This window comes from Danio rerio, chromosome 1 (genome assembly GCF_049306965.1).
Source record: "Danio rerio strain Tuebingen ecotype United States chromosome 1, GRCz12tu, whole genome shotgun sequence".
Lineage (NCBI taxonomy): Eukaryota > Metazoa > Chordata > Actinopteri > Cypriniformes > Danionidae > Danio > Danio rerio.
Genome location: NC_133176.1, coordinates 54,504,080 through 54,522,118, shown reverse-complemented (window position 1 = coordinate 54,522,118; position 18,039 = coordinate 54,504,080). Strand labels below are relative to the sequence as shown.

The 18,039-nt window shown below is 34.6% G+C and overlaps 1 protein-coding gene across 3 annotated transcripts; it reads right to left on the bottom strand.

The window, feature by feature from the left end:
- Positions 1-3,996: 3,996 nt before the first annotated feature.
- Positions 3,997-11,193, bottom strand: btbd3a (BTB (POZ) domain containing 3a). Of its 3 annotated transcripts, none has more exons than XM_005168206.5 (5): positions 10,939-11,193; positions 9,982-10,179; positions 8,505-8,595; positions 7,460-7,578; positions 3,997-6,212 (listed from the first exon to the last, which is right to left on the bottom strand). In XM_005168206.5, the coding sequence occupies exons 2-5, from the start codon at positions 10,122-10,124 to the stop codon at positions 5,180-5,182; spliced, it is 1,386 nt and encodes a 461-aa protein (XP_005168263.1). In that variant the 5' UTR covers positions 10,125-10,179; positions 10,939-11,193; the 3' UTR covers positions 3,997-5,179. The 3 variants fall into 3 exon arrangements, with proteins under 3 accessions (XP_005168263.1, XP_073803351.1, NP_001139053.1); XM_073947250.1 differs by having other exon boundaries at positions 11,005-11,193; NM_001145581.1 differs by having other exon boundaries at positions 4,637-6,212; positions 11,095-11,185.
- Positions 11,194-18,039: the final 6,846 nt, after the last annotated feature.

The following is an 18,039-nucleotide window of genomic DNA, read 5'->3' as shown; positions in this document are numbered from 1 at the left end:
ACTAAACTGAACTTCAACTCTGTACAATGCTGATTGTGTCAAAGCACATAGTTCTAGTCACAAAGCGCTATATAAATAAACTTGAATTGAATTTCTTTCAGAAAGACATATTTAATGATGACAGGACGTCTAAAAAGCTGAAGTTAAAGGTTAGCTTTATTCATGGTCACACAAAAGCCACTCGCACATTCAAAATAAAGTCTTGGCACTTTCACAGGCACATCTTTTTTACCGTACAGAAGAAACAGGCCTCCTCACTTGTGCCGTATATTAAAATATAGCAAATGAATGAAAACCATACACGCGTACATTTCCTGTGGATACAACGAGAGCATGTTTAAAAAAAACAGTAAATTATGGCTAAGGAATATAAAGTGTACATGTACTGCTTGGGTAATTCACACCATTAAACCCAATCCAGAAAAGGCACGAATGACAGATTTGAAATACCAAAACAAAGATCACAAGGGTCAATGATTCTCAATTGAGCCACAGTGTTACAGAAAAAATAGTGCAATTAAGGTTTGAAATTGACACATTAGAAAGTGGAGTGTTTTGTGTAGTGGTTCAGCTTGTTTACCTCATAAATATGTCACTTTTACAGTTTATGACGAAAATTCAATACCTCTGGATGATTTCAAACCAGCTTAAGTCTATATTAAATATTAGGGATGCAACGATTAACCGGTTTCACTATTAACCGCTATTTAATTCGTCGTGGTTAATTAGTCGTAAAGGCTTTTCAACATTGTGTTTTTGCACAGAACAAATCTGCAGCAACTAAACAAAGTTATGCCAACTGTGCGCTAGTTTGTACACCGAGACTAATAACCACGCACACTGGACTAACTCTGACTGAGGCTATTAATTAAGGCAAGCTCACTCAAGTTCATTATTTCCAATAAAGGGATGCGCACACAACACGTTCAAGCTTTCAGGTGCACCTAGTTGAGATGACGGGGCTTTTGTGACCGCGGAAATTGCAAATGGCTGAAGTTTGAGGAAGAAGCAATGGAAAGTACACAGGGTTTGCAAACCCACTTACAAAAAATGACGCAGATGAGAGCGATCATGTGGCGAGTGTTGATCCACCAGCCGAGATCAATCGAGTACTTTCGATTTACTGCACACGCTCAATTAAGGTGACAATGCATTGATAATGACCAAAAACACATTGAATGACTGTAAAAAGCACTCAGTAAAAAGCAATTTTACCCAATAAATGCATCAATAATACACACAGATTTTTTTTAGTCAATTAAATAAACTTTTAAAATGGCAACAAATTTGTATTTAGGCTCGAACAACAAAACCAAATTTTAAATAATTTTAGTTATAAACTAGTGGAGTTTTGAAATCAATTAATGCAAATAATCGTGAGAACCGTGAAACCGAGATTATTTCTTAGACTATAATCATACAATCTAAATTTATAATCGTTGCATCGCTAATATATATATATATATATATATATATATATATATATATATATATATATATATATATATATATATATATACACACACACATATACTTATACACCACCATCTTTGACATTCTGTCTATAGAAATTAAACCTTACTTTAATGTCTATAGTTTTTTTAAATCCATTTTATGGCAAAATGTTAAGCTGGATTGTATACATCTCAGTACTTTCATAAAATCCTAAGTTTGAGCAATCATAATAGTGATATTTGTCCAGCACCACTAGTTAACTCTCTCCTAGTCTATTTTTTCTCTGTAAAACCCCTCATAACTTCACGCCTTGTACATTTATCGTGTTGCACCAAAATGTTATAAAATATAAGATTACACGACTATTAAGTAGAGAAAATACACTTTTAGTGAAACGCTTCAGGACAAATTGTGCTTCACATGTTGAGTAAAAAAACTATACAAATACTTTAGAGTTAAGTAAAATACAGTTTCAATACGGTACGACACACAAGGTAGAATAAATCAAGAGTGCGACTTCACAAAGTAGAGTTAGAGATATTAAAGCATGTTTTGCGCAAGAAACAGCATGGCTATTGTTAGTCTAAACTGGCGGTGACTTGTAAAAACCTGCTTTATGAAGATGTATGTGATGGTGAAGTGTAGCAGGGGTGTGCGATATTGAATATTATATCATCATTTTTGAACAAATAAACAATATTTTGTATAATCAATGTTGTAGATAACTAAACACGAGACTAAAACAGCCAGTAGATGGCAGGAAGTCTCTGTCTTAATGAGTGATTAGGATTAGGAGCCAATGAATAGACCAATGAATCCTCGACTCAAGTGATTCGTTCAAAAACAGATTCATTCAGAAACTGAACACTAAAGAAGAATGTTCTGTTTTGGCTTTGATTGAAGTTCTTGTTATCGGCAAAATGCAAAAAAAATAAATAAATTAAACCTAAATAATCTGTAACTCCTCGAAGATTAACTTCTTATTTGTTGAACTGTATTAAATTTATTATCCCATGTTAAAGGGTAATATTCAGAAAATGGCACTTATTCTAGTTGATACATCAGTATAGCATATATTGTAAATACACAAACCCACACAGGGTTATTCTTTTGCTTTCATAACTTGAATTAAAATCACATCTTACTTCATTCTAATAGGGTTAGGATGCTTTTTAACTCTCGAAATGTGATTTTGTTAAGTTTTATGAAAAGTGAATGACACACTTGCACATTGTGTCACAGACAAGTTTCGCACACCCCTAAAGTGTAGAAACGTTATTTTTAGCAGATACGCTCTTACTGAAGTCATTTTCAGAAATGCTCAGACACATCCAACTCAATAAGAGCATCACGATCTCGGTTCTTCACTAAATAAGTCATGAAAAAATGAAAATTCGGTCATTTCCTTAACTTCATGTTATAGAGTTGTGCTGCATGTACAGCACATGATCAAAAACACAGTAAAAGTTGTCATTTTTCTACTTGAATGCATTTTAAACTAATTTATCCTGTAACAAAAGCATGATTGCTCCAGTATTTAATGTCAGATGATACTTCAGAAATAAGCATTTATTTTTTTTTATTAAATTTTAAAAATAATTGTAGTGCTTTTTTCCACAGAATCCTTTACTGAAATGAGGAATAGTTCAACACATTTATGTATATTTACAATATAATAAAACATTAGAAATATTCTTAATGTCACTTTTAATCAACGTAATGCATCATTGATGAATAAAAAATAATAATAATTAGAATTTTTAAACTCGTATATTGTAGACCTTAAAGGGATAGTTCACCCAAAAAAAACATTTACTCACTATTTACACTAAAGTGGTAGAAAGAAGTAGGGTTGTTGTGATACCATTAATTTGTTACAATACTATACCAGCTGAAGTATTGTGATACCAAGTAGCATTGTGATACTGTAACTCATAACTCAAATCCATGAAATGAAGAAAATTGTCAGAAATACGATATTTATACTGAAACAGGCCTACTTGAATTGAATGAATGATTCCCTTATTATTGAAAAAAAAGTATTTGCACGCCACTTCACCTAAAATGTATTCATTCTTTTTGTTCATTTTGTAAATAGCTGACCAACAAAAAATACATTCAAATAAAAACACAAATTTTACCAAATGAAATTTGCATTAATAACAAAATGTGCATTTATCCAAGCAAATTAGGCTTTATGAAGTGTTCAAAAATTCTGTTTAAATGTTTCCAGTATCTACTGTCAGGTAAGTAATTCAAAATGTAACTTTGAGAGTCGCTCTTTTTACGAAATTGTTGCAGTTGTTGCTACTAAATCATATTGGCAGTAGCAGAAATGAACTGATTCAGATTCGATCTGAAGCATCAGAAAACGTGCAATAGGCTACCATAAAATGTGTCAATTCTACACACTTTGCACAGACTATTTAAATAAAATAGTCTATTGTTGCACAAACATGTGAGCATTTTAGTGACTTTTCCACATGCAACATTATGTATTGTAGATAGACCGTTATTGACGATGCTACGGTTTACAAACTACAGTGGCACCGCCAGTATTTTGGAGCCACGATACTGCCATAGTACCGGTAAACCGTGCAGCCCTAGAAAGAAGTAGGGCTGAGAGATATGCAAAAAATGAAATCTCAATAATTGTTTTCCACATTAAACAAAAACTATATATATTCAGATATCAGTTGTTAATGCTTCCAGATTTAAAAGAATATCCCAACAATGACTGAAGCCATAAAAATCAGAGGCTCCATTAAATGGCATAACATTTGACCAATACATCTCTAACATCAACACACTTTTAGATTCCCATTTTTGCACATTACTGCTGTCTGAATGGCTCTTAAATCAAAATAGAGTTAAAAAAAAAAAGTCCAGAGCTCATCATTGTTATTGACATACATTTTATCAGCATTCCATATAATATCGTTTATCGGCCTAGCTCTAGAAAGAAGATATTTTAAAGAATTTTGGAAACTGGTAACTGACGTCCATAGTAGGAAAAAGAAAGGCTATGGTTACATAGTATTTCATTCAATGCTTAAACAATTTTCAAAATATCTTTTGTGTTCAGCGGAAAAACGAAACTCGAAATTTTAGAAAATTTTGGGTGAACTATCCCTTTAATTAAAAAAAAGAAATAAAAAAAATAATAAAAAAACAACATTTTGGGTTAACTATATCTTTAATTTATTAAGTTAGATTTTTTTTCTGAAATTCGACTGACCTGCATGAATAAACTTAAAAAAATTAAAATCATCTTCAGGTTTATAACTAAATGAGGTTGAGTAAAATGACCAAATTTTCCTCTTTTCCTTTGCGCTTCTAACAATTCTAGCCAGGGTTGTCAAAAGTATCGAGTTCGATACCAATCGGTTCTAAAATTTTAGAAACATTTGCACTCGGTGAACAGTGATGAACCGATGATCTTCACAGCCAGTCACAGTCATTTATGTTGAGCATTTGAACACAGTGGCCGATCAGCCAATGTTTAAGTATGCACTCAAATCCTAGCAGGAAGTGGACATTTTTTAAATTTTTGCACCGAATTCGATACTTTTGACAACCCTACTTCTAACACAGTCTATATATAGATTGTCGGTAATCTCTACAATTCTTTTTGCAGCCTTTGTGCAAAATCAAAGCAGCACTTCATTAAGGAACAGAAACCTTTTTGTTTCTGAATAATCCTAAATAGGACTTTTGTTCTCTCTCAGGCGTAAAATATGAGTTCGGGGATCTGGCCACCCTGCACACCCGTCCCGTTGGTGCTGTCGGACGAACACTGGAACTGGAAGGTCACCTTACCACACTGCACCTCCGTCATGCCCTCCTGCCCAAAATAACTCAACTCGTTGCCGTCCAAAATGACGCTGGCAGTGTAGAAAGTGTCCGGCTCGATCTGCACCGGATACTCGAAGAACACAGAGAAGGTGTTGCTAGAGCCGTCGGAGAAATATTTGATGATGGCGATGCCGAGCGTGACTCCCTGCCGCTTCAATTCAATCTTGGCCTGGTACTCCGCTGAACCGCAGCTAGAGCCATACAAACCAAATCCAGCAATAAACACACGTTTGTCCACGGCGAACTGAATGCTATCGCAGCGCCCACGGTAGCGCCACTGATTGCTACGATAAGCGCACGATTGAAAACGATGGCACTTTTGCGGCGTTAAACCTTTTCGCGGTTTGCACACAAACTTCAGCTCTGGTTTTTTGGCTGCTGTGTACCATAAGAAAATATCGTTTGTTTCGTTGAGCGTTAGCACTCCTGACTGAGCGACGCCATTAGCAAAATCATCAAGCGCCATCGCAGGGATTCGTATTAGATAAATAGACTTTCCCAAAACAAGTCGCTTGTTTTCGATTGTGGGTTGGAGTTCCTGTCGGTGACATTCGGCTTCAGCCCAGCTCAACGTCGCTTCGAAAACCACCATCTCTTTAGCGTTGAGCGTTTCACGCCGTAGGATGCTTTCTAACGTTTGAGTGTCAATGTCGCAGAATCCTTCAGAGCGGAGCGCAAGTTCAGCCTGCGCGTCAATCACCTCCCAGCATCGCTGCGTCAGGTCAGGCTCCTCGAACAGGCAGCTCTGGGACAGCAGAACGCAGGCGTTTCTGGCGCTCAGGCTGGTCTCTAGGAAGTTGACGCAAGCACGGGCTAAATGGGGGACGATGTACTTTTTGGCGGCGTACAGTGTGGCCAGTACAGTGTCTGCGCAGAGGTCGATCTCATCACAGTAGATGTACCTGAAAATAGAGGAAAAATATTAAATTTATGAATATATACGGTTGAATGCTGCTATATTTGAAGCTTCTGTAAACTAAATTGATGTTAATTTGAGATGAACTGGAGGACGTATTAAATTTAAAATGTGTTTGTCATTTTATTAGAAAATTAAAATGAATTGTTTTGTATTAATTATTTTTATTTATTACAACAAAACTTTTCTTTTAGTAATAAAAAGGAGTTTGGGTTATAAAAAGGTATGGTATCAGATATACCAATAATAGAAATATTCATTGATTTAAGTATTAAAACGAGTTTGTTTACTTTATTAAAAACATTTTTTGTTTTATTTTTAAGTGAAATTTTGAAAATATTTCTGAGACAATTTTTTGTTTTATTTCAATTAAGAAAAATATTTACGTCCAATTAGCTGATTAACACCGGTTAGGTTTTTATATACCATGGTTTACGCTACATTCTTCCATGGTGGGGCGCCATGCCAAAATTCATCCCGCCACGCCTACATTACAGCTTCTCATTCAAAACATTTTATCTTTTTAATAGCTGGTAAAAAATCACATCGAAACGTATTAAAAGGTAAGTGAATTATAACAGCGCAAACTGTTCTGTAACCGTAGTAGTGCTGTGAGTCATTTGTTTAAGCATTTAAGGTGACATACTGACTGACTGACAGGTGCATGATGAGTGAGGCCAGCAAACACGACGTATACCCGTTTCACTTTACTTCAGGACGCATTAATATCGCTCTGTAGGTCTATTAGAGACATTCATAAATATTCCTAGCAAATCTAATAAATACTGGAGACATAAACGCACTAATTTGCACTTCAGCATTTGTTTATTTGTTCATTTAGCGTTTATTTGAGAGCGCACAAGATCTGCACACTCTTGAAGCGGCTTAAATTTGAGGGGCGTGCAAGAAGTTCTGTGCACGAGCAGAGGAAATCGGCACGCAAGCAAATAGATCCACATGTTGTAGGCTAATACATACATGCGATCTCGACTTCTTATACTGCACTCATGACATTTGTCATAGAAATTACGCCACAGGTAGTTAGTAGATCTGTGTAAAAAAAAAAGGCCTGAGCCACAGCTGGAAAAAAATCCTAGAGGAAACATTTTATACATTTAATTTAACTAGTTAACATTAATTAAAAAAAAAAGACAGACAGACAGACAGATAGATAGATAGACTGATGGATTTGTGCTTTTTAATTCATGTTTATTAGTGTCTATGTAATCATACTTCAGCATGGCCAGGAATGAGGGTGGCTCCACATCAGGGATCCGGATCTCATCTTTATCTTCAGCCAGTTCTCCATAAAACATGGCATGAAAAACTGAGCTACCCACAGCCAGGACATACTAACAGAGCGGAAGAAAACAAGAGATTACAAGCATCAATCGTTTACTGTTATATTCATTTATGCGTTTAGAGAGAATCTTATGAAGTACAAAATACATTTCAGTTACACGGCACTTACATTATTGTTTTTGCATTTAATTTTATTTATTTATTCACACACACACACACACACACACACACACACACACACACACACACACACACACACACACACACACACTTGAAGTCAGAATTATTCACCCCCTTTGAATTTATTTATTTATATTTTATATGTCCTAAATGATGTTTAACAGAGCAAAGAAATTTTCACAGTAAGTCTGATAATTATTTTTTCTTCTGGAGAAAGTCTTATTTGTTTTATTTCGGCTAGAATAAAGTTAATTTTTTTAAAAACCCATTTTAAGGTCAAAATTTTTAGCCCCTTTAAACTATATATTTTTCGATAGTCTGCAGAATAAACCATCGTTATACAATAACTTGCCTAATTACCTTAACTGCCCAGTTAATTACCCTAATTAAGCCTTTAAATGTCAATTTAAGCTGTATAGAAGTGTCTTGAAAAATATCTAGTTAGATATTATTTACTGTCATCATTTCAAAGATAAAATAAATCAGTTATTGGAGATGAGTTAATAAAACTATTATGATTAGAAATGTGCTGAAGAAATCTTCCCTCCATTAAACAGAAATTGGGAAAAAAAATAATAAACAGGGGGCTAATAAATCTGACTTCAACTGTGTGTGTATGTTTATATTACATATATATATTAACAGTATTTATTACGGTTTATCAGTTCACAATAGTTAATATTACAGTATGCACTTTACTATAGCATGGCTTAAAAAACACTACAGTATTTACTATAAATTACGATAGTATTTTTTTTTTTAAATATGGGATGACTCAAAGCTGGTCATTTTTTACCTTGTGTCCCGGCACTCTCTGGGTTCCTCCCGGAGGTCCCACCACAAAATGAATATCGGCCATCAGCTCGTTGTTGAACATGACTGAGTTTCTAAAAAACAAATAAATGAAATGAAAACACTCTGGAACAGTCTCGCTCTGAACATCAGGATTTCTCCTTCATTGGATGCTTTTAAATCGAACTTAAAGACTTATTCTTACTCTCTTGCCTTTGAGTGACGCATGCATGTTATATTTTATTTGTATTTTAGTATTACTTTTATAAATATCCATTTCCTTGTATTTTTAATATCAGTTTTTGTTTTTATTGTCTAGTTTATTTTATTGTAAAGCACTTTGGATCAACTACGGTTGTGTAAAATTGTGCTCTATAAATAAAGTTTGCCTTGCCACTATTTTGAAGCAACACCTGCAATGCTATCGAAGCATAAACTCATATATATTTTTAACATTTTTATCTAATGCCATGTCAGCAACAACGGCTATTTTAATGGCAAAAACTGTTCATTAAAAATAAAGACAATTTACAAACAAATACAACAATTTGTCGATTTCGTTGTTATTATTTATCCTTTTCTTTTGTATTGTATAAGGTGGTTGAATGCCGGCTGTAGCTAACCAGGGTATTAGTAAATGTTTTTCTTTTTGGCAAGGAAATCTTGTCTGGCGCCTAAAGTTTAATTAAAAATATTGATAACTAATTTTTTTTTTGTTTGAGGTCTGCTGGGAGTGAGATTAAGGGCCGTGAAAATCTGAAACTTCTTAGTGATCACGTGGACTAGCGGTTGAGCGTTGGACCGTGGTGCAGAGAGTGGGCCCGAGTTCGAATCCCACTAAAACTGGTTTTTGAAATTTGAAATTTATTTTTCTTCATTCAAATTATATTTAAACTGAATTATTATTACCAGCCACCGTTACAGCCTTTACTGAATCTTTTTGTTTTGGACATACAGAAAGCGACTCATGTCCATCTGCTGCAAAAATATTATAAACATTCAGAACATCACACAGTGTCTGCAGAAGCTGTGTTTGGAGGAGGCAAGCAGACATTATCACTGTGTTTGCCCTGGCTCAGTCCCGCTTGTCACCAAAGTACGAAAAGTGACACAAACACACACACGAACGAACGAACGGTTATGAAATGATAGTTTGTTGTACAGTTTGGCAGTACACTTGCATTATTTGGAATGATTGCATTCACATCAGAAGTGAACCGTACCAGAGTTCACATGGACTGTACCCCAGACCACCTTATTCAGGTGGACTCAGGTACAGTTTACAGGTGCGCACACGAGTTCAGAAGACACGTTCACACTAGCGAAACGTACCGCACTATGACGTCAAACGAACCCGGGTGCAGACCAAAAGTGCTAGTGTGAAAGCACCCTTAAATTCAAATGTAGTACCAACAGAGTACTAGACAATTTCGCACACAGCCTAAGATTTATTTTTATGTTTTGCATAAAGGGTGAATCACCTTTCTCTGATTGTGGGATACAAGCCTTGCCAGTTACATCCCTGAATGGTGTTGTTGTTGCTGACGTTCTGCTGCTGGAACTGCTGGACGGCGCTGGCACTGACGGTGGGCAGTTTTTTGGTAGGGAACAGCTCAGCAGCCATTTTACCAACACATGTCAAGTCATAAGGAGGATTTCATGGCAGGGGATCTGGCAACCTGGACAAATGGGTGGTAAAAAAAGATATCAATCAATTTAGGTACTCTGAATGACTAAAAAAAAAATGGGAAAAGTTTGAATACTTGCTATTGTACATTTACATTTATTTAAAGGGACAGTTCATCCAAAATTTAAAATTCCATCATTTACTCACCCCGTACTTGTTTCAAACCTTTATGGGTTTCTTTCTTCTGTTGAACACAAAATAAGATATTTTGAAAAATGCTGAAAACCTGTAACCATTGACTTACATAGTATATGTTGTCCTACTATGGAAGTCAATAGTCAGCCGTCTTCAAAATATCTGCTTTGGTGTTCAACAGAATACAGTGACTAATAAAGGTTTGCAAGCACTCGAGAAAGAGTAAATAGTGAGTAAACCATCATATTTGGGTGAACTATCGCTTTGATAGCATGGATTAATATTACAATAACGTCTGTGTTTCATGTCATCACTAGCATACACTAAACCCTTTAAGTTTTATTATAATATATGAGTTCAATATATTATCATTTTTAACTTAAGCTATATTGAACATGTACTAAATGAAGCAGTTCACATTAGAAACCAAGTGAACTCGGATTCACTTTAGGACTTAACGTTACATATAAACAGAGTTAGCAATCTCAGCTAACCAAAAGGAGCTATCCTCATTTACATACACAAAGAACAGCAACAATTGCTTATAAATGAATACTAAATCTATAAACGAATGCAATAAGGTAGATATGGTATATAATGTGGTATACGAGCTTACGGATGGAGTTCAGATTCGGATGCAAGCAACAGGAAATAAACAAAAACAGCCAACGGGCTCACAAACCTCAATGGAAAAGGCTAAGTAAAACATCGCACTAAAATACAATCGTGACACGCCAGCGCTAAACAATTAATAACAGTTAGAGGTAATTACCGGAGGTTGATTAATGCAGCGGGTTTAGTGTTTGAGTGAGGAAAGTTTGCAGCTGGTTTGCACATCAACATCCTCCATGATCGGAGGATCCGCCTGACCGACTGCGCATGCGCCGTACTAAAGGAGACATTCGCAAATAAATGATTAAAAATAAATAGATAATAAATATGAAATGTATTTTTAAAAGTGCGTTGTTATTAGCATTGCTATTATTAGGAGTATTAGAAAAAAGAATGATATTCGTTTTGAAGGATGTACTATTTAGTTGTTTATTCTTTTACTTACACATTTAATTAAATAAATATGTGAACTTATTTTGCCAGTTTAAGAATTATTTACAAAATATTTCTAATGCTAATATCTAGTACTTATATTTAAAGCCTCAAACGTATATTAAGTGCAAATACTTGTCAAATAATAATACGGCGATTTTTACAAATTAAAACTGCCTGAAAAATAGTGAGCAAACTAAACAGTTGATCTAAAGCCAAGCAAAAAATAAGCAATATAATAATATATATTTTAAAAATAGTTTTTTTTTCTCGACGCTGACAGAGCGAATAAACACCACCAGCAGGTGGCACTTGAAGCAAGGTATTGGATTACAGTTTTTTTCAATCGCTTTGGCGCATTTCTGCACAACAGGTAATGCTTTTCTCAAAACAATTAGTACAAAGTGCAAAATCTAGTTAATAACCTGCAAAAGCGCGTCACATGCACAAATAGATAGCTCATTCCTCAAAAGCAAGTATTGATGTCAATGAAAGTGTCAGTGTCATCAAGATGAAAAGTCCTGACACCATTGTTTATGAACACGATAGTCAAAAGGCTCAGTCATGTTTTCATTATGTCAGTTTACTCTGTTCAATTTTTCCAATGCGAAAAAAGTCAGATTTTGGTGAAACTTCCTGAAAATGCTCAAGACAGCACTATAGACTATTTGCACAGCCATTTGAAAACAACAGTAAAGTGAGACATCTCTGCATTTAGTGAGGTATCTGAGTACAAGACACTGAATTTGTATGCTTCATATTTTTACTGCATTTGCTCTTTGCAATTCTAATATATTCACAGCATTGTGCAAAAGAATACACACCCTTATTTACAACAAACATAAACTTCCTTTGGGTAGAGCTGTGCACAACTGTACACAATATTGCAGTACATATTGGAACTGAACCTACAACACACACAGGTCTGTAAATCAGTCATCAAATTGTTCAATTTAGAAGACATTTCCAGAGAAAAAAAGATGAAACTTTTTTTTTTAATTGCTTGACAGATTTTGACAACTAGTTCAACATTTTTGCATGTAATGACTCAAGTAATGAAATGAGGACTATTAGTTTTATATGGAGTGACTATTCAGCATTCACAAGTTTAGTTCATTTTGACTGACATGACATGAGCCAATGATAATGTTATAAACAGCAGAGAGTTGTATCAGAGCAATTGATGCATGTCCAAAAGCATCTGCAATTTGTTGAAAGAAGTGAGAAACTGCTCTTATGATGTCCACAAATGACTGATTGTTTTGAGAAATGCAGAAACTGTTGTGCAAATGTAAATAGCGTAGTGAGAAATGCACCAAAGCCACTGAGAAAATCTGTTAGCAACCTAATAATCGTCATAATTATGCATTGACTTGTAGTTTTGCATTTCTCCAGTCAAATGGTTCGAGCCTCTGCTACGTCAGTTGGCATTTCTGTGTGGAGTTTGCATGTTTTCCCCGCGTTTGCATGGGTTTCCTCCGGGTGCTCTGGTTTCCCCCACAAGTCCAAAGAAGGGGTATAGGTGAATAAGGTATGCTAAAATTGTCTGTAGTGTATGTGTGTGAATGAGAGTGTGAGTGTTTCCCAGTGATGGGTTGCAGCTGGAAGGGCATTCCCTGCATAAAACGTGTGCTGGATGAGTTGGCGGTTCATTCCGCTGTGGCGACCCCTGATTAATAAAGAGACCAAGCCAAAATGAAAATGAATGAATTAATTATCCACATAGTATGTTTACTTAATAATTATAAGTCAATGAGATTGATCTTGCTTTTTTTAAAGTAAAGTCAACCTATCGCAATTAGTGCATCGTTCCTGCAATTGACGATAAACGAAAACACATGAAGAGTTTTCATCCATGCATCTTCAACCTCAAACATGCAGGTCAAAGTGTGCGAAATTCACAGCCTACAAAGAATTAGTGATAAAATAACACAAATCTGGTGGCATGGCTGGAATCCCACGGCCAGCAAACCTCTGACTGAACATTGACCCTGAAAGCAGCTTGACTGCAGCTTAACAGCAAAAACAGCAGCAGGAATGCACCGCTGCACGGATGCTTTACGTAATCATTAACTAATTACACTATAGAGCGGGGGATGGCGGGTAACGGGCCTCGGTTAGACACCGGCAGGCACCGACATAATGGAGGCCTCCATAAAACTAGCAGCACTTTTATTGTCTGGCCCATTGATTTGTATCTCTCAGGCCATTTAAAGGCCATTTCGAGGTTTTTAATCCCAGGAAATGACCATTGTTTGCCCGTCCACTGTATAGTTATGGTAAAAAATGGTGCTCGTGTGGAGTCTGTCCTGTGTTTTGTTCTGAATTCAGGGAGCAATTCAAAGCTGAAGAAAAACACTTTAGTTTTTCATAAAGTTTGATCAAATATGTATTATTGTGAGTGTTTATACAGTACGCTGTAAAAAAATAATCGTAAAAAAAAGGTCAAATGACTAACAAAAACCTTAAAATTACGATAAAATTTCTTTGTTGAAATAAAGTGCAAAAATAAATAAATCTACAGATATTTTCTTTAAAATGTTTACAGAAAAACACTGTTATTTTACAGACTTTTCCTAGATTATTACGATCAAATCCGTTCAATAAATAAAATATCTGTAGATTTATTATTTTTTGCACTTTATATCAACAAAGAAATTTTACCGTAATTTTATTATTTTATTATTTTATTTATAGCCGTAGCTGCCAGTCATTTAACCTTTTTAAAGTTTTTTTTTACAGAGCCAGTAATTACAATTTATTACTTTAATTTTACGTAATTTTAAATGTACTTAAAAAAATAGGAAACAACACTGTAAATAGCGCCAATTGTTTTGTATAAAACAGGAAAATTGCTGTAATTTGTCATTAATTATATAGTACATAAAATAACTGTCAAGCTGTTAATTTACAGATATTGTTTGAATTTTTTACAGACTTTTAAATATATTTTAAAATAGCAGAAAAATACTGTATAAATAATACTGTAATTTTTCTGTATAAAAAACTAAAATGTCAGTAATTTGTCTTTAATGATAAAGTACCTAAAATGAAAGTCAAACTGTTAATTTAGAGAGATTGTTTGTCATTTTTACTAGTTTTTAATATAATTTGAAATGACAAAAAAATACTGTAAAAAATTTAGAGATTTTTTTTGTTGTAAAATTAGTTTTTTTTTACAGTGTATATATATATATATATATATATATATATATATATATATATATATATATATATATATATATATATATACGGTAGGTACGGAAAACATTTAGACCCCCTTAAATATTTCACTCATTGCAGCCATTTGCTAAAATCATTTAAGTAAATTTTTTTCCACATTAATGCTCCCCATATTGACAGAAAAACACAGAATTTTTGACATTTTTGTTGATTTATTAAAAAAGAAAACTGAAATATCACATGGTCGTAAGTATTCAGACCCTTCACTCATTATTCACTCATTATTTAGTAGAGGCGGTCTTTTGATCTAATACAGCCATGAGTATTTTTGGGAAAGATGCAACAAGTTTTTCCCACGTAAATCTGGGGATCATCTCCAGTTCTGTCAAGTTGGATGGTAAATGTTGGTGGACCACCATTCTTAGATCTCTCCAGAAATGCTCAATTGGGTTTAAGTCGGGGCTCTGGCTGGGCCATTCAAATGAAAAATTTAAGAGGGTCTGAATGCTTTCGGGTGAGACCGTGGCTTGGTGGTTAGCGCTGTCGCCCCACAGCAAGAAGGTTGCTGGTTTGATTCCCGGCTGGGTCAGTTGGCATTTTCTGTGTGGAGTTTGCATGTTCTCTTGTGTTGGTGTGGGTTTCTTTCGAGTGCTTTGGTTTCTTTCACAGTCCACACACATGCACTATTGGTGAATTGAATAAACTAAATTGGCCGTAGTGGATGAGTGTGTGTGAGAGTGTATGGGTGGTTCCCAGTACTGGGTTTGGGCTGGAAGGGAATCCGCTGCGTAAAACATATGCCGGAATAGTTGGCAATTTATTTTGATCAGTTTGCCAGCAATTTACTGTAACTTACAGCAAATATACTGTGTTAACAATATACTGTTCATCTTGCTGTCAGTGTATTTACAGTATTGCGTATCTTTACTGTAAAATATACAGTATTTTTTGTCTTTTCACCTGTATTATAATTCCAAATGATAAAAAAACTACTACTACTACTAAACTACTAATTCATTGTCCATTTACTTATTTACGGTAAAATAGCCCAAATGGTGAGCTACTGTATTTTCTATAATTGGCTCACGCTCATATATATATATTTTTACTGTATTTTGATTCACAGCAAATTAAAAACACTCTTTCAATGGCACTAAAATGATATTTCTCAACACCGATGTAACAATATTCCTGCTCATACAGTAAAAACACAATGTACAGTAAATTTAAAAGCTGTGTAATCATCAAAAATCTTTAACAGTGCTGTAAAAAACAATTAGTTGACTTTGACTTTACTTAAAAAGTAACTTTACTCCCTTTTTTCCTAGGTGAAGTAAATAATCGCGTTTGCAGTGCAGCAAAAATGGGGAAGAAATAGTCATGTAGTCAGACGATTTGAAGTTTTCCACTAATATTTGATCATTAACTCTTGTGTGCTGTTGGGGATGTTTCCACTCTGCGGTGATTTTGAGTCTTAATTTGGCCTTAACATTTTCTGTTTCAGCCAGCAGAATGACTTTTGGTGACAAATCTTATTTCGACACATATTTTGAGAAACTGCTTTGAATGAAAAGAATCCCCTCAATAATACACTCTGGGCAAATTGACCACCCTTTTGTTATGTTAGGGATGAAAACATCCATTGGATTAAACTGCTGTAAAAAAATGCATCAGATAAATATTTATTTCACTTTTTTTTTTTTGCATAAATCTGTTAATCAACCTAATCAAAACTGCGAAATGTTTTTAAAAATTATAGGATTTTAACTCTTTAATTGTCAAATTCATTAATGATGTCACTGATTGGTGAAAAAACACACAAAATGACGTATTTTCAATATAAAAAGTAATTTTGGACTGGATTTTTCATACCTTTTTATCAAAGTCTCGGACATGTGAAACAGCATTGCCTTTAATGCGTTGCTTTGGATTCATTTTCTTCTTTTTCTCCCGAATTTACTATTGTTGGCTGTTTTTGCATCATTGATCTCCATTATAATCACATTTTTTTATTACAAAACCTTGACACCATATAATCATGCATTTTCCATTGTTGGTGGTTTTCCCTGTTGGGAAGAAATAAAATGTGTAATATTTACTGTTGATCATCAGTTGGCACCATTAATCCTTTAGAACAGTGGTTCTCAAACTGTGGTACGTGTACCACTAGTGGTAGGCATGCTTCCTTCTAGTGGTACGCGGAAGAATGAACACATTTCAAAATGTATTAAAAATGATGTATATAATATGCCATAAATGACATATAGCCTATATTAGAGGTAATCTGCCCCGTTTTTTAACTGTGCAGAGTTTCAGCTGCTTTACTGGGCCTACTACGCTACTGTTTTTCAATACTGCTCATTTTGGTGGTACTTGGAAAGACATTTTTTTCCTAAGGTGGTACTTGATGAAAAAAGTTTGAGAACCCCTGCTTTAGAACCTTCTGAGACCCTGCCCCTTGACTTGTGTCCTCTGTAGTGGACATTGTGTTTTCATGAGTTTTCTTTGAATATTTTGAGCTACTAAGTCAAGTCCTGTTGTACTATTCAGAGGACATCCTGGGCTTTCTAGTAATATGTTATTTGATTGGCTGGCATGCCAATATATATATATATTTGTTTATTAAAGTGTCAGGAACAATACATTTAGCTCTTAAAGCTGTTAACTTGTTTGTGTTTCAAAATATTATCCTTTTTTAAATTTCCACTATAGTGGACACCAGGACCATCTTAATGATATTAATGACTGCATGTTGTAGGAGGCAGAGCTAAAGCAGAGAGGATTCTTTATAAGATAGTTAAGGGAGACTCTGACTTAGAGTCGGACAATCAGACAATTAGAGAAATAGAGACAATTAGAGAATGGTAATTAGTTTTAAATCGCTTTTATGTGAAATTTGTTTTGGATTACGATTTTTTTTTTGAGTTCGGCTCTCTTTCAGACAAATCTGTTTCAGGAATTTTAACACAAAAGTAAAAAATGGCTTTTGTTTAGATTTTGTTACATTAATTTTGGATTAATTTCCATTTACAGCCATGTCCTGTACAGTTTTGTGAGTTTGGCTGTCGTTTCCAACAAAATGGTCCTGTGGTCCACTACAGTGGGCATGCTGTAAAATTAAAAATAAAAAAAGTAAAAATTCTAAATTGTATTTTTTTTTATCCCAAAGGATGTAGGAAATCACAGAAAAAAAGAAAAAAACATGTCTCATGAGGAGATTGGCCTGTGCAAAAAAAAGGTTTCTGGATTTTATATGGAGTATAACAGCAAATTAAAGCGTGTGCATGTGTGTGTGTGACCTTTGTGCATTTAACTTGACGTGTCTGAGAAAATCAAAATGCGCATTTCAGCTCTCAGAAAAAAACAAAAACAAAGACTGTATTTATGCATCAGCAAATGTGCTTAAAATGGAAGTCAATGGGACAAAACAGCCACCAACAGTAAATTAGGGAGAAATAATGAAAATCTAAGAATGCATCAAAGCCAATGT

Coding starts and splice junctions, on each gene's coding strand:
- btbd3a (XM_005168206.5), bottom strand. CDS start 10,124: ATGGCTGCTGAGCTGTTCCCTACCAAAAAACTGCCCACCGTCAGTGCC. Junction 7,579..8,504: donor AGAGAGTGCCGGGACACAAG/GTAAAAAATGAC, acceptor CCGCTCTGTTAG/TATGTCCTGGCTGTGGGTAG. Junction 6,213..7,459: donor TCATTCCTGGCCATGCTGAA/GTATGATTACAT, acceptor CTCTATTTTCAG/GTACATCTACTGTGATGAGA.